Genomic DNA, 15,056 nt, shown 5'->3' with positions numbered 1-15,056 from the left:
CTGATGTAAGTGAGGGCAGCGTTTCTAATGTATTTTATTCATTTATTTTCATCCGCTGTTTCGCCTCCGCTCTAACTTATGAGGATTGATGATAAAAATTGTGAAAACAAATTGTCTCCACTGAGAGCAGTAGATGAGTGAGATGAGGAGCTGTCTTCATGCTGTTATCTTGCACTTCACGTTGCTGTATAAAAAAACAAACAAACAAAAAAAAAACAAGAAGGGTTTCAAGCTCCTACGAATTTTATGTCCAAATTGTATGTGCTTGTAGATTCTTGTCAAGGGAGTTTTGGTTGTTTTTTCAGTACTGCAGTTCTTTACAACTTTAGAATGTATTTGCACCAGTTCTTTAGGCACAGAAAGGTCCCAGGATAAAACCCATATGGGTGATCTATAAACTATAGTTACTGATATTCTCCATCACTCTAAAGTTTCTAAAGGGGGATTGTCTCTGTAGTAAATGTAAGACATTGTGGATGAAAAAGCGTCTGATAAAGGACAAACACTCACTGAGAACTTTATTAGGAACACCTGTACACCTACTTATTCATGCGATTATCTAATCAGCCAATCGTGTGGGAGCAGTGCAATGCATAAAATCATTTTGTTCATCTCAGTGATTTGGACCATGGCATGAATGTTGGTGGTTTGAGTATTTCTGTAACTGCTGATCTCCTGGGATTTTCATGCACAACAATCTCAAGAGTTTACTCAGAATAGTGCAAAAAAACAAAAACATCTAGTGAGCAGCAGTTCTGCAGACGGAAACACCTTGTTGATGAAAGAGGTAAACGGAGAATGGTCAGACTGGTTCGAGCAGATAGAAAGGCTATGGTAACCCCTCTGTACAATTGTAGTGAGCAGAATAACATCTCAGAATGCACAATATGGCGAACCTTGAGGCGGATGGGCTAAAACAGCAGAAGACCATGTTAGGCACTTTATTAGGACCATAGTGTTCATAATAAAGTGCTCAGTGAGTGTATATCCAATAATCAGTAAATCTGTATTGTTGTTTTTCAGTTTTGTCTAAAACATATTCTAGACAATACGATCACACAGGAAATCTGTGTCCAAATAAATTCGGACCCAATTTTGCCAAATTCAAGACAAGCGCCATGATGAACAAACATAAATGAAATAACAATGTTTTGGTCGCAGTACTGTTAGGGTTAGGTTTAGGGTTTGGTTTAGGGTTAAGTATGGAGTGTATTAATGTAATTACCACTCAAATGTTTCCAAAAATCTGACGCAATTTCACATCACATCCAATCCAAAAAGTATGTGAAAGAACGCATGCTCATGATTTTAGGTCAAGCTTCAGCCACTGGGGGCAGTTTGGAAATTCGGAAAGCATAGACTGATTTTAGCAGACAAACTATTCAACCTCCTATAGTTGATTTACCTGTGTGATCACACCAGGAACTATATTTTCTAACGAAACTTTTTGATGAAAATACAGTGGGGTCCAACAGTCTGAGATCACAATGAAAAATCTAATATAAACCCGTAAATGAGTCATAGGATCTAAAAAATGTAAAACATTGAAATGGTATGACGTAAAGTAAATAAGAAATACTTAAAGGGTTAGTTCACCCAAAAATGAAAATTCTCTCAAGATTTACTCACCTTTTAGCCATCCCAGATGTGTGTCTTTCCTTCTTCAGCAGAACCGAAGTGGAGATTTTTATAAGCACATTTCAGTTCTTTTTGTCCATATAAAGTAAACAGGTGCCATCAGGCTGCTGGCTATTTGACGGTTCAAAAATCATATTAAGGCAGCATAAAAGTAATCCACACGACTCCAGTCGATCAGTTAATGTCTTCTGAAGCAAATTGTTTGGTTGGTGTAAGAAACAAATCAATAATTAAAAAGTTTTAAACTTTAAATCGTTGCTTCCGGCTAGCACTTTATTGCTGTTTGAAATGACCTAACTCTCGCATGACGTTCGTTCCTCTTTTGCAAACAAAGCGTGCTTCTGACTTCTCACATGAACGCGCCATTGTGCGTATGTCACACAAAAGCAATGTGATGATTCGACTGCTGGAAGGAAGCGATTTTTAAAAAATAATAAAGTTTTAATTATCTATTTATTTTTCACACAGATGTATCAATTTGCTTCTGAAGACATTCATTGATCGACTGGAGTTGTGTGGATTACTTTTATGCTGCCTAAATATGCCTTTTGGACTGTCAAATAGCCAGCACCCTGATGGCACCCATTTGCTTGCATTGTATGGACAAACGGAGCTGAAATGTTTATAAAAATCTTCATTTCGGTTCTGCTGAAGAAAAAAAGTTATACAGATCTGGGATGGCTTAAACGTAAAAAAATCATGAGGGGATTTTCATTTTTGGGTGAACTACCCTTTAAGATTCTGCAGTGTTTCCAAGTCATTGATCAGATGAGCAAAACTGTGAGACTGACCTGTTTAGGTCAGGCTTTCTTGCTTCCATTGAATCACACAAGAAGCTCTTTGGAGCATTTTCAAATCATGCTGGCATAACATGGATCATCAGGTTTTCCACAAACTTGTGGAGTCCATGCCAGCTCGAGTGCATGCTATCATTAACGCAAAAGGGCACACCAAATGCTAAAAAATTCTAAATGTTAGTTTTTAAATTCAACTTCACGATTTCACTCAAATTGTTATGTTGTTAATATAACTGTTAATTAAAAAGGGACTCCACTGTATATGTGTCCTAAAAATAATTTGTATTATATAGAAAACTTTATATAAAATAAAAAGGCACTCAAGACTATAAGTGCTATATTGGGCATATAAATATTGTAAAAGGGAGTTCCTACAGTATGATCTATTTATGCCTGCTAATAAAGCACACAAAGAGAATGACAGAGAAAAAGATCTCTTTCAAATATTTGGATTTGATCTGCTTACAATTCATTTATTCTGGTGTGATATTCACGTGAGACCGTGGACACGAGTGTTGGAATGTTATAGTGCATAAGTAATGCTAAGAACTCTGTTATCACAGTAAGACTCCTGCTCCTTACTTTGTTGTTCCTTTACCCAGAATCCCAACTCTCTCTCTCACACACACACACAAACCATAACTATTGGCTGTGAGAGCTCTAGCAGCACTGTTATGATTCTGCCTCAGTTTGCCTGCTGTTGCTGTTCCCATGGTTACCCTACATTGGTTAATCCTAAAGAGAATGAAAAATGGGAGTTAGATAAAGTTTAATAAGCGAGAGATAGCATTGGGAGGAAGTTAACTATAGCTCTCCCCCCAATCAGCATATACAATGAAGCCTATTGACCCTTCATGCCCACAAGGAACTCTCCACATGTTTTTGCACCTGTTCAGACAAACTGGAAGCTCATTTACAGCTTCAAATATGCTAAATGTATTTATTATGAGACTTTAAATATGGCTGTCTCACAGGTACTTTGGTTCTACTTGGGTAAATTATGGTTGATATCTGTGAATTTGGAGTCCAGATTTGGTACATATGGTATGCACATTAGCTGGACCAACCTGATATATATATATATATATATATGAACCTCAATTATTTCAGCTAAAGAAACAAATTTATGATACCACTTCGCTCTTTTCCCATTCGAGTACATAGGATATGTTCTCCCATGAATAGAAAAATGAGGCCCCAGGGCATCACCAAGATGGTCATTAAGTAAACAGACCAAGGGGTCAAGGTTTGACTGGTTAGCATGCCCCTGCTAGTAGATTCCCTGACAGCACCATTTGGCTGCAAAAAAATTATGTTTCTCTATTGACGGCCATTCAGAAGTAGCCATGCATTCTCACTGAATATCTTTTCTGCAAGCAAAATATAAATTGCAAATAAATAATTTTATTATGGTATATGTTTTACCACAGTCTGGTTTGTTTTTGAGGGCTCTTAAAAGCATAAAATTGACTTATATTTTTCCCTATCACAGCTCAGAATAGTTGTTAGTTAAGGGTTTGGGACTGCGTGCTTTCTTATGGTGCGATCAACATTGTGAGGATGTAATTTTTCTGAGGAATTTACAGCTCAGGTGATTAGCTGGATGTGAGAACTGAGTGCCCATGAGCTAAGATGGCACATTTCAAATTGCATACTTCTGGGGGGTCCTGTGCCAGCCGAGCAACTGCCATTGAGATGAATGGGTATGCTACAGATAGCTCTCAACAGATATTAAACTCTCAGTGCAAAGATTGTACACCCACTGGACCTTTACACCTTAAGGTACTATTATGTACCCTTTAGGGACAGGTAAGACAATTAAGGTACCAATACAATATATAGGGTATAGACATTCTTTTTTGTTTGGCTGATACTTTGGAGGTCTTTGACTTGATTCTGACACATACCGGTGTGGATTCAGCATCAGAGACAGTATAGGATGAGACGGGTCACATTTTCTTGTGTGATCTGAGCTAAACAAGCACAATTTATTTTACCATTGTTGTCAGATTTTATTGCCGAATTGAAATATGTTATTTGATCATAATCTTGATCAACTGGTTGAGCAACCATCCAGCCAATCACAGGTGAGTTTCATGAGCCGAAACAACCCTTACGTAATAGGCCGTCAGTCAGACAGTCTAATCAATGTAGCTCCGTTCATTTCTACAAAGTTGCTTTCAACATTGCTCATTTATCCATGTTGTTGATCTAAATTAATAATCTAGAGATGAGGAACACACAAATGAGAGTTATTTATCGGCATATCATTCTTGATTTGCAGCATTACGTGAAATGCACTGCAGAAAAACAAAAACAAAGGACAATCCTTCTTTTAAGCACACTTTGTAAGTGGAGTTTATATCAGTGCATGAGTCTTCATTAAGTTATGCTTTTTACATTATGTTTGTGAGGTAATAGTTTGATAGGTGATTTTCGCCAATTTAAACAGATTACTAGATCTGTGTTAAATATGTAAAGCTATTTTTAATATCAGCTCCTGTTTTTTATCTCTATGTTGGTGTGCAGTCGACAAACTGTAGGAAAAAAGATAGATCTGCTGTGTTCTTAGAACACAGGCATTTTACTGAAGTGAATAGATATGTAGACATGCTTTTTTATACATGAAAACATACAGACGTTATTGAAACTCATAATTATTATAAGACTATTATTGTTGTCTTTTGATAAAAGTCATTCTCAGCAGCTCACCAACTGTAGGGAAATGATAGCTTTGCTTTGTTCTTATAATGCTCGAAACCTCTACTAAAGTCTCTTTGTTGGTCTGTAGACATACACATTTTAAAGTATACATTTTTTTTTTTTGATCGTTGATTCAGTGACTAACTAATTTCACACAAGACACTCATTTGTCACCACCTTCTGGAATCACCAGAAATGGTCACTGAATCATTAAATGGATCTGAATGAAATTTGGTGAATGTAGTCAAAACACTCGAGCCACTTGGATACATTTAAATCCAACAATGCACAAGCACAGAGTAAAAAATAAAATTGTGCACATGCACAATTGTCATTATTGTAATTGATTAAATAATTTATTCAGGAACAGCTTATGCTCAGTCTTTTATTGTCATGTGTGAAACAGAAGCAAGTGCTCCACAAGATGCCCTTTATTTTTGCAGCAAATTTTGCAATTATTTTGCAATACTTGAATCTTTAAAATACTTCAAATATTAAAAGTAAATAATATGTACATATTAATGAAATACTTATATATTAATATATACTAATATATTAACACTGCACTGTAAGTGTTGGGTTTGTGTAAGCCACCTACTGACAGCTGTGTGCCCCCCACGTTTAAAATGACTGCTACGCCCCTGGATAGGGTATTTCACTAACAAAGAACTCTTATAATGGAACAGTGATGCGTCTTATACAAAATATTATACTCATTTATTCACATTTTTATCTTTATGACATCCATTCAGTGGCACTGCAAAGAACATATAGATCTGCTTCTAAGTGTTGGGTGTGACCCATCACAATAATCAGAATCAATTACATTTTGTCACATTATGAAGTGATGCAAGGAATTACTCTTTATTTTTCAAGGAATTACTCTTTATAGCTATACAATTATAACTTCTGTTCTGTTGTTACTTGCGTTACAAATATGATTTTAATTTGATCAAAATGATTGAGGTTAATTTTATTTTGTACGTGCGTTTGTGCAAATGTTTTAAGCGCTCTCTTCTACAGTACAGTATGTCCCACTCAAATGGCACTGGGAAGCCCATGAATCATTTTTCTTTTTCAATGAAATATAAGAACGAACCAATTAATTTCAGTATAAACTCTGTTTAGCCGCTCACACAACAGCATTCTCCCAATTTGGAATGCCAAATTCCCAATGTGCTTTTAAGTCCTCGTTGTCGCGTAGTGATTCGCCTCAGTCCGGGTGGCAGAGGATGAATCCCAGTTGCCTCCACGTCTGAGACCGCTAACCTGCACATCTTATCACGTAGCTTGTTTCATAACAAAATTAAATGAATAAAACAATATATTTACATTTTATTAATGTATTTTTTTTTTATGGAATTTTATGATTTTGTTTGTTTGAGTGCATGAAATTCTATCCGTTTATCAACCTAAATAAAGACAACTTATATGTAAGGAATAATTGACGACGGACCATTGAAACTGTTATGGTTATTTTGCTGTGGTAGCATGTATGGTGTGTGTGTTGGTGGGTGTGTGAGAAGAGAGCGAAAGAGAGGGAGCCCAAGGACACTTTTCAATCGAAATTAAAATAAACGTAGGATATTATAGACATTGTTTGTCGTTCTTATCCAATTTACTTAACCAGTGTCTTTGTTTTAATTGGTTACTTTGTTGTGGTAGCCTGTAGGGCTCTTTGAAATAACTGAAATAACTTGGCGAAGTGATATGGAACCGTTATGCGGTCAAGACCTGGAACTACTTCATAGCCATGCATTTACTTGAAAAATAATTGCACACCTTAGAACGTCCGTCAACCAATCAGAATCAAGCATTCAACAGACCCGTGGTATAATCATAAGCAAAACACAAGACCCGTATAGTAAACTGCTGGACTCACAATTAGAACTGAACATGCGGAGTGCTGGTGTTAAACCTCTTGTCTTGAGGACCACATCTCTCCATGCTTACACATTTTTGTTACATCATTTAGTTAAATTCTTATCCTAGTTAAATTCCTTTTCTTAAATCCATTTCCTTCTTTTAGCCTTTGAGCCTCTGACTGAATTATATTGCAGACAACATTTTTCTAATTAAGAAGAGAGCAGTCAATAGATAGTCACCTTTCGCCTGAAACGTTCAAGTACTCACCACAAATAGTTTAAGAATTAATTTGCTTTAATTTATTTTATAATTGAGTTGAATATTCAGGCTGTCAAAAAAAAAAAAAAAAAAAAAGTACAACTAATTTAAAAGATAATAACTAAATTATTAAAACTGGTTCAAATACAAAATTTTGACAGAGGGGGCACAGTGGTCTGGCTGAGGGGGCACTGCCCCCTCGTGCCACTGCCCCCTGGTGTGCATCATAAGCAATGGTACATCCGAGTCCATGAGATGGAGGGAAGTTAGCGTGGAAAGGGCATACAAATTTGAAGTGGAACGCAGCCCATATCTTCTGAAGTGATATGATAGGTGTAGGTGAGAAACAGATCAAAATTAAAATCTTTTTTACAATCAATCTTCACTTTAACTTTTTTGGTGATTTGCATTCTTCGAACATATTGCCACCTACTAGGCAGGGAGGAGAATTTATTGTAAAAAAAAAAAATATCGGTTTCTCACCCACACCTATCATATCACTTCAGAAGACATGTATTTAACCACTGGAGTCCTTTCATACTCTCTTTATATGCTTTTTGGACCTTCAACATTTTGGTACCTATTCACTTTCATTGTGAGGACCCACACAGCTGAAATATTCATTTAAAAATCTTTGTGTTTGCAGAAGAGAGAAAGTCATTCACATCTGGTATGGCATGCGGGTGAGTAAATGATGTGGGAATTAAATTTTTTTGTTGAACTATCCCTTTAAAAGTACTTTGTTCCCCATTAGACCAAAGCAAAATCTTCCGGTTTCCGATGCCATTATAGTTTTTAAAAAACAGGGGATTACAGATATAAAGTGAGTATTAATCAGCTGGTCAGACCTCTAAATGGTGGCACCCATGAGATAGCATTCAGCTACATATAGAATAATACTGCTATTCCTAGAAGACTGATATGACTGGATATGTGTAAAACTTTTTTAATTGGCAAGAAATGACTAAATGCACCTTTAAAAAGGAAATATTCATGCAATGCCAAACACATCACATTCCAAAAGTTGGAGGAAAACCTTCCAAACCAGAGGAAGAATAACATGCACACCAACATGTTTATGCAGAAGTCACCACCAGCATGTATGTGAACTTCTGACACACACCTCGCACTCATTACATAGCACATTGTGGGTATTTATATTTCATTTTAATGTTGGGTGCATTGTGACAAGAATGTGCAGTTAAAACACTTCTCATGTTAAGAGAGGGCAGCTTGGGTAAAACTCACAGGCAACACTAAATGATCATAGTGGCCATGCTGAGTTTCGCCCCATATCCTCTTCAGTCTTGTTTAATTAACCTGAGACAAAGCCGGGAGAGAGCGACGAGAAGAGTGCAGTCCTCTTCTGTCTGTCTCTGTCTCTCCATCTATTTTTTTTACATCTATCTGTCTCACACCCCATGTTGACTTGCTCTTTTTTTCCCCTCTCTCTGTTTTACCCAAACTTTTGGGTGTGCGTGTGCTAGGCTGTAGGTGTTGGATGGTTAAAAGTTTCCTTCCTTAAAGACATCTAACTTTTCAGTCTCATCGGCTGCCTACACACTCCAGACTTATGTCAAAGGCAGGACAGGGCTCTAGAGTATGAAGCTATATATTCTGTTGCTTGGGGGGGGGGCTGCTTCAAAATGCTCAACTGCATGTCAAAAAAATGGCTGGTAAATATTCATGAAGGTGGTAACATTTGGCAGAGCGAACTCTCACAGACACACTGGCACGCACAGGCTGTCTGACATTTGGGCATGTTTGCAGATGGACGTGTGTCTGTTTGCATGGAAAGACATGAAGATCAATAGTTCGTAATTACTCTGTGTGCTGGTGCTCCTCTCGGATGTGCATAATTAATTGGTAGTGCACTCTGTGAGTGGTGCCGGTACTGACGACTCTTTTTAAAGCCCGAAACTGGGTCAGTATAGAGCGACTGACTGTTAAAGTCTTCCGGCTGCTTTCCCAGACAGAGATTAAGTATAGTTCAAAAGGATTTTCAACAGAGAATTACAATAAACAGTACAATTTACTCCATCACAATCCTTCCATGAATCCCATAGGAGTCAAAATAAAAAGAAATAGGAAAAAGAAAAAAAAGAACACACATCCACCCTGTGAAATATTGTAAATATTAATTCAGTCATTTTATTTGTTGGCAAACAACTTTCACTGTTACAACAAATATTAGTTATGAGTTCATTCAGTTTAGAATGCATATGAAAAGAATAAATAATAATTTCATTGATACTGTAATAATAATAATATTGATGATAATAACAATAAAAAAGGTCTCAGTGCCAATCCGATTCTTTTACAACCCTCTCTAAGATCCTACATTTCTGATCTGTTGAAAAATGAAGAATAAAAAAAAGACTGAATCACAGGAATAAATATGTCAATTTTCTCAGGGTGGGTTAACAAGGGAAAGATGTGCAAGCTACAGGGAGTCTCAGTCTAAGATCAAGTAAACAGTAGTTTTATAGAAAACAACATTTTCAAGGCTGTTGCCATCTTCAAAACCACTCGGTTTAAGGTCCCATACTCCTTGTCTGTAGTTCATTTACAGGGCTAATTTATTTGTTTACACATGCTCCATCTGGACTGCATGACTTTAAATCATGATTTCTCCAGTCCACAAATTTAAATGTAAATTCAACTGGACTTGGACCAGGTAAATAGTTTCGATACACTTTGCCACTAGTTTTTTTTAATCTTACCCTTTTTGACTGAACTGTTAAAAATAGAATTGGTATGTGAAATCTTCACAATAAGATAACAAAAAATTGTTTAGCCTGAGAACAATTTTAGCCTGGTTACAATGAGGTCCAAACAACTCAAATGACTGGAATAGCCATAATTCTTCAACCTGCATCCAAAGGACAATTTCTGCTCTGGAACACAAAATGTGATGTGTTCAAGGGTAAGCACTCTAGAATTCATGACATTACAACATTCCAGTATCATGGACAGCTATGGGATCCCATCTGCAATAGCTGTCCATCACAAAACAGTCGGTTCCCCAGAGTCTCTTGGAAATAATCAACACAGTGGGAATTAGAATGACAAAGTGTTGCATTTGGAAAAAAAGAGAGTGTGATGGTCATCCTTTCAAACAAGAGAACTGCAACAGTGTTTTTTGGCTATTAAGAAGAGAGAATGTGGGTTATGAATGTTGATATGTGTGTGCTGTGTGTTATAAGGAAAAGTATTATGGAGGACCATCACAGCATCATGGGATTGGTCTAGTCTATAAAAACACATACAAGGGGCAAAATATGTCAAAAACATGAAACGCATAAGATCATATGCAATATCAGGGAACTTTACATTTTGCATGAAAATTTGCTCCATTTCGTTGTAATTAGTGAATATTACCTCTCGATAACTGAGATTATTACTGAAACATAAACGTACGAAAAAGAGATGCTTCCTCAGTCTTAAAGATTAGATGCGCTTGTGTGATTTTACGCTCAGAAACAAGATCGGTGCGAAACGAGAAGGAATGTGTGCAGCACAGAATCATAGAGAAGTCTAGAGAAATTGTGGGTTATACAGTTCAGTATGATCGAAGAGTTCAGAGTCTGGGTTGGTGGTCACATTATCATACACAGTCATCTAAAATGGCATTTACACGCCCTCCACACATTGGCATAATCCTTTAAGAGCTTTGAGGAGAATGGCTGTCGGCATTGGATGAAGGTTTTTATAGTGGCCTTTCTGGAGGTTAAGGAGTGCAATGCAAATGATTGAGGGAGGAAAAAGTTTGTCTGACTGGAATTCACGTCTCCTAATTGACTAGCGTTTCTGTGAATAGTTTTATTCAACAGATCAGTTTACAAGGAGATTCACGAGAAAATGTCCACGAGACCTGCCTACGCTCGTTCTAGCGCAGGAATGGGTTACCAATTCTGGTTACTGGCTCTAACTCGAACAGGATTTTGGTGCAGATTGGTACAGGATACTTGTATTTACTGGAGCCAGGGGCTATCTGGAATCAGTCTTTCTAGAGGTCTATCAGTGCAGTAGGTAGTGTATCCCATGCCTTGTGCATTGTGTCACACACACACACCAGTCAGAATGCGTGTGTGTGTGTGTGTGTATATGTGTCAGTGTCTACAGGCTTGTGACCAGCTGTGAGGGGTCTGGTGGCTGTTCTTCGGGTGATGAGTCTTCTTTCTCAGGTGGGGCGATGAACCCGTCACTGCCCCCCCGACCCATCTGATAGTAGCTCTCTAGTTCCTGTATGTGGTTCCGCGAGCCCAGGTTCGGCATGCTCTTGTAGTACACGTCGTCTGTCTCCATGACAACCCCTTTGCCATTGGTCAGGTGCAGTTCCCTTCCCTCTTCCTCCTCGCCATCGTCTTCCTCATCATCTTCGTCGTCATGGAGACCGTTGATGAGGTCATCAGTGCCGTGTGGGAGGTCAGTCAGAGTGGGCATGCTGGTATAGAGCGAGTCTCTTAGCGGGGAGTGTGTGTGCGCACGGGGAGTTTGCGTGTGCGAGGAGTGTGTGTGTGTGTCATTAGGGAGCAGTGGGAAGAAGCTCTCGCTATTCTCCTGTGGCAGTCGCCGGTGGGCCGAGAACGTGTGCAAGGGGGCATGGTTTTCTGGTGGGGGCGGTCTCGGTGGGAGGAGCGGTGCTTGTGACTCCTCCCTAATGAGCTCTAAGCTTAACCCACCCCCGTCATCATGCCGATGAAACGCTCCAGGGTTATCGAGCACCATTACTTCTTCCTTGGTGATGGATGATGACCCCGTGACCCCTCCGTTGGCCAGGTGGTTGTTGAGTTTGTTGGTTAAGGTCCCCTGGTGAGCTTTCCCCTGTCGCTCTTGAGTGTTTAGGTACGACGGAGCGTAGTTTGCCGTCAGCTCTTTCAAGATCTTTTTCTCAAGCGTAGTTGGCGGCTCGCTGCCACGAGAACTGTAGGTAAGGTAATCACCTGCTGTCACACCGTAGCTGTTGCCATGGTTACCGTTAAGTGGCAGCGTATCCATGACACTGGAGTCTCGTGCATTATTCAGAATGCTCTCTGAAACACAGGGAATGGAACAACATTGACATAAATGCCTCAACTAACAACATTTGAAGGGTTTCAGCAGAACAAACAACCTATTCCATTCTCAAATAAAACTTACGAAAATTCTGTCTCTCATTTACCTACTTGGAACACAAAAGGAGATGTTAGACAGAATGCTAGGGACTGACAACCTCAGTCACCATTCACTTTCAGTGCATCCTTTTTCCATACAATGACAGTGAATGGTGACTGAGGTTGTCAGTCCCTAAAATTCTGTCTAACACCTCCTTTTGAGTTCCACGGAAGAAATGAAGACATACAGGTTTAAAACAACATGTCTGGGTGAATTAACAAAGACAGAATTGTGATCTTTGGGTGAAGAATTCCTTTAAATTTCAGTTCATCTAAAATTTTCTTGAATATATTTATATATATTTATGACTGATGGTAATATGAAATCAGTTCACATACAGTGTGCTTTATGAAAGAGGATATCATATAGGATATTAACTGTACTCTCATCAAAACAGAAACAGGAGGAATGCAGATTTAATAGGAGAAGAGGAGAAATAGAGGGGAGGGATGAGAAAGTGAGGAAGAGAAAGGATGAGATTTAAGAAGCACATGAGAATATTTTATAAATGTGGAGCTGTTGTGAAAGTAAATAAATCATACTTGAATCTCTGTAGGAGGCTGCAGACCCGCATGAAAAGCAAGGGATAGGGAGAGAGAGAGAGAGAGAGAGAGAGAGAGAGGGAGAGAGAGAAATGATTACATATATAAATGCTTATGGAATATGTCCAGAGAAAGAGAGAGAAGCATTATATTTGGCTCAGACTGTAACAGGCATTAGTGACTCAATGCTACCCTGCTGAGTTCAGGATATGCTACTTACATTTTTTTATTATTTTATAATTAATTTTAATTATTAAACATAACAGATGAACACATAAACAACATATACAAGCTAATTAAACAGACACAGGAAGTATGTAAGCAAGAAATCATTGCTAACTCTGTATAGACCTTATTCACGGTAGCGCATCTTTGATATTTAATGGGAATGACAATGAGGCTGTGAGGGATAGACTTAAATCTCTTTAATGGCACGAACAGTATAAAGATGTAAAAAGCTCTTAGATCTCATCTGATTTTCCACAACTCATGTTGTCTGGAGTTTTTTGTCTATTGACTGTTCTTGAAAATATGTTTTTTCAATGTTTTGTCCACAGAACGATCCAAAAACACTTTAAACTGCAGTACAACCCATTGAAGAGACTGTACGTCTGTCCCTCACAGTGTTGTTGTCATTCTCGTCAAAAAGCAAAGATGGCGCTGCCGTGAATAAGGTCTATTGTCCTGTGTGTCTACATTAAAGGGGTGTATATGAATGTGTGTCTGTATTTCTAAGTGTATTGTTTGAAAACCCACATTTGCATGGGAATTGTTTTACAATAGGTACATTTAAGCTGCTAGTCACCACTTTTATTGCCAGCCGGATTAAAAATGTCATGATTTTTCTCCAAATGCTCAGGAGAAAATTTTTGGCCCAAGTTTTTGACATATACCAGCGTTGCATTGGAATTCATTTCCATCTAAATTTCCATCTCTGAGCTTACAACAATAGCTTTCTTTTATTTACTGCATGTTAGCAATAGCTATGTTTGCTATTATATGGATTCAGAAGACTTGCAATTTAGCACAAGTCTTACTTACTACTTTTATGGTGCATTTTCATTTTTGAAGCTTGACAGCATCTGTCCCCTTTCACTTTATTGTGTGGACACAAGCCGCATGAACATTCAGCTAAACTTTTCCTTTTGGATTCCACGGAAGAAAGTCATACAGGTTTGTAACAATATGAGGATGAGTAAATTATGATAAAAATGTAATTTTTGGGTAAACTAACCCTTTTATTGCCATTATGCATGAGTTTTTTCTACAGAGGAGCGATGTAAATTTTATTCTACAGACCTCACCCAGAGAAACAATTACCATCTGATTGGTGCTCAAGTTTGTGAATATGTATGTGAGAGGCAAACCTTGCGTGTTGAACATGTTGGCAGTTGGGTTATTGTACACAGCAGACTCTCCAAGTAGTGTGTTATAGGGATTAGTGCCATGAGGACGTAACAGAGCATTGGAGATGAGATGATTAGCCATGGTACCTACAAAACCCACAAACAGAGAAAAAGAGTGGCACAGAGAGAGAGAGAGAGAGAGAGAGAGAGAGAGAGAGAGAGAGAGAGTGACAGGTATGAAAGGCAGAAAGAAAAGGTTGAAAGAGGACAGAAAGAGAGAGCAACAGAGACAGAAAAAAGATGAACAATAAACAGTTAGAATGATGCAGATGAAGTCAGTAAACTTGTGCTTAAACAGCTTTAAACTTCAGTAGTTGTAACAAGTTAGTTTGGGTAAGAGTATGTGAGCGGTCTAAGTTGTAGCGTCTGTATTCTCGCTCTCTCCAAGATCGCTCTGATTCACCACAACCCATAACACATGTTAACAAGCAATGTAATTGCATGTCAACAAGAATTCAAATGTGTTAAACACAGTGTTAATAGACTATTAGCAGTCAGAATGAAAGATTACATTTGTGAAATATAATTGGAATGACAAAAAAAAATACAAAAAAAAAATACAAAATCAGATATGGTGAGAAAAACATGAAATATGGAAACACAACATTTATTTTGCATATGGAAATAAAATCTAAAGGTGGGTAATACATTTCAGTTTTTTTTGCTGGCCCGTTCGGGACAGTTGTTCA

General features: G+C 38.0%; 1 protein-coding gene across 1 annotated transcript in view; it reads right to left on the bottom strand.

The window, feature by feature from the left end:
* Positions 1-9,388: 9,388 nt before the first annotated feature.
* The window catches only part of adgrl3.1 (adhesion G protein-coupled receptor L3.1), a 190,646-nt gene continuing 184,978 nt past the window's right edge, over positions 9,389-15,056 (bottom strand). The window contains exons 22-24 of the mRNA XM_051702396.1: positions 14,329-14,454; positions 12,962-12,979; positions 9,389-12,298 (exon numbers count right to left, since the gene is read on the bottom strand). Coding sequence (XP_051558356.1) covers positions 11,382-12,298; positions 12,962-12,979; positions 14,329-14,454 — 1,061 coding nt within the window. The 3' untranslated portion in view covers positions 9,389-11,381. The remainder of the gene's footprint in view (positions 12,299-12,961; positions 12,980-14,328; positions 14,455-15,056) is intronic.

Source organism: Myxocyprinus asiaticus, chromosome 7 (assembly GCF_019703515.2).
Source record: "Myxocyprinus asiaticus isolate MX2 ecotype Aquarium Trade chromosome 7, UBuf_Myxa_2, whole genome shotgun sequence".
Taxonomy (NCBI): domain Eukaryota; kingdom Metazoa; phylum Chordata; class Actinopteri; order Cypriniformes; family Catostomidae; genus Myxocyprinus; species Myxocyprinus asiaticus.
Note: the sequence above shows the minus strand (reverse complement) of the source record. Positions and strands in the feature narration are given on the sequence as shown.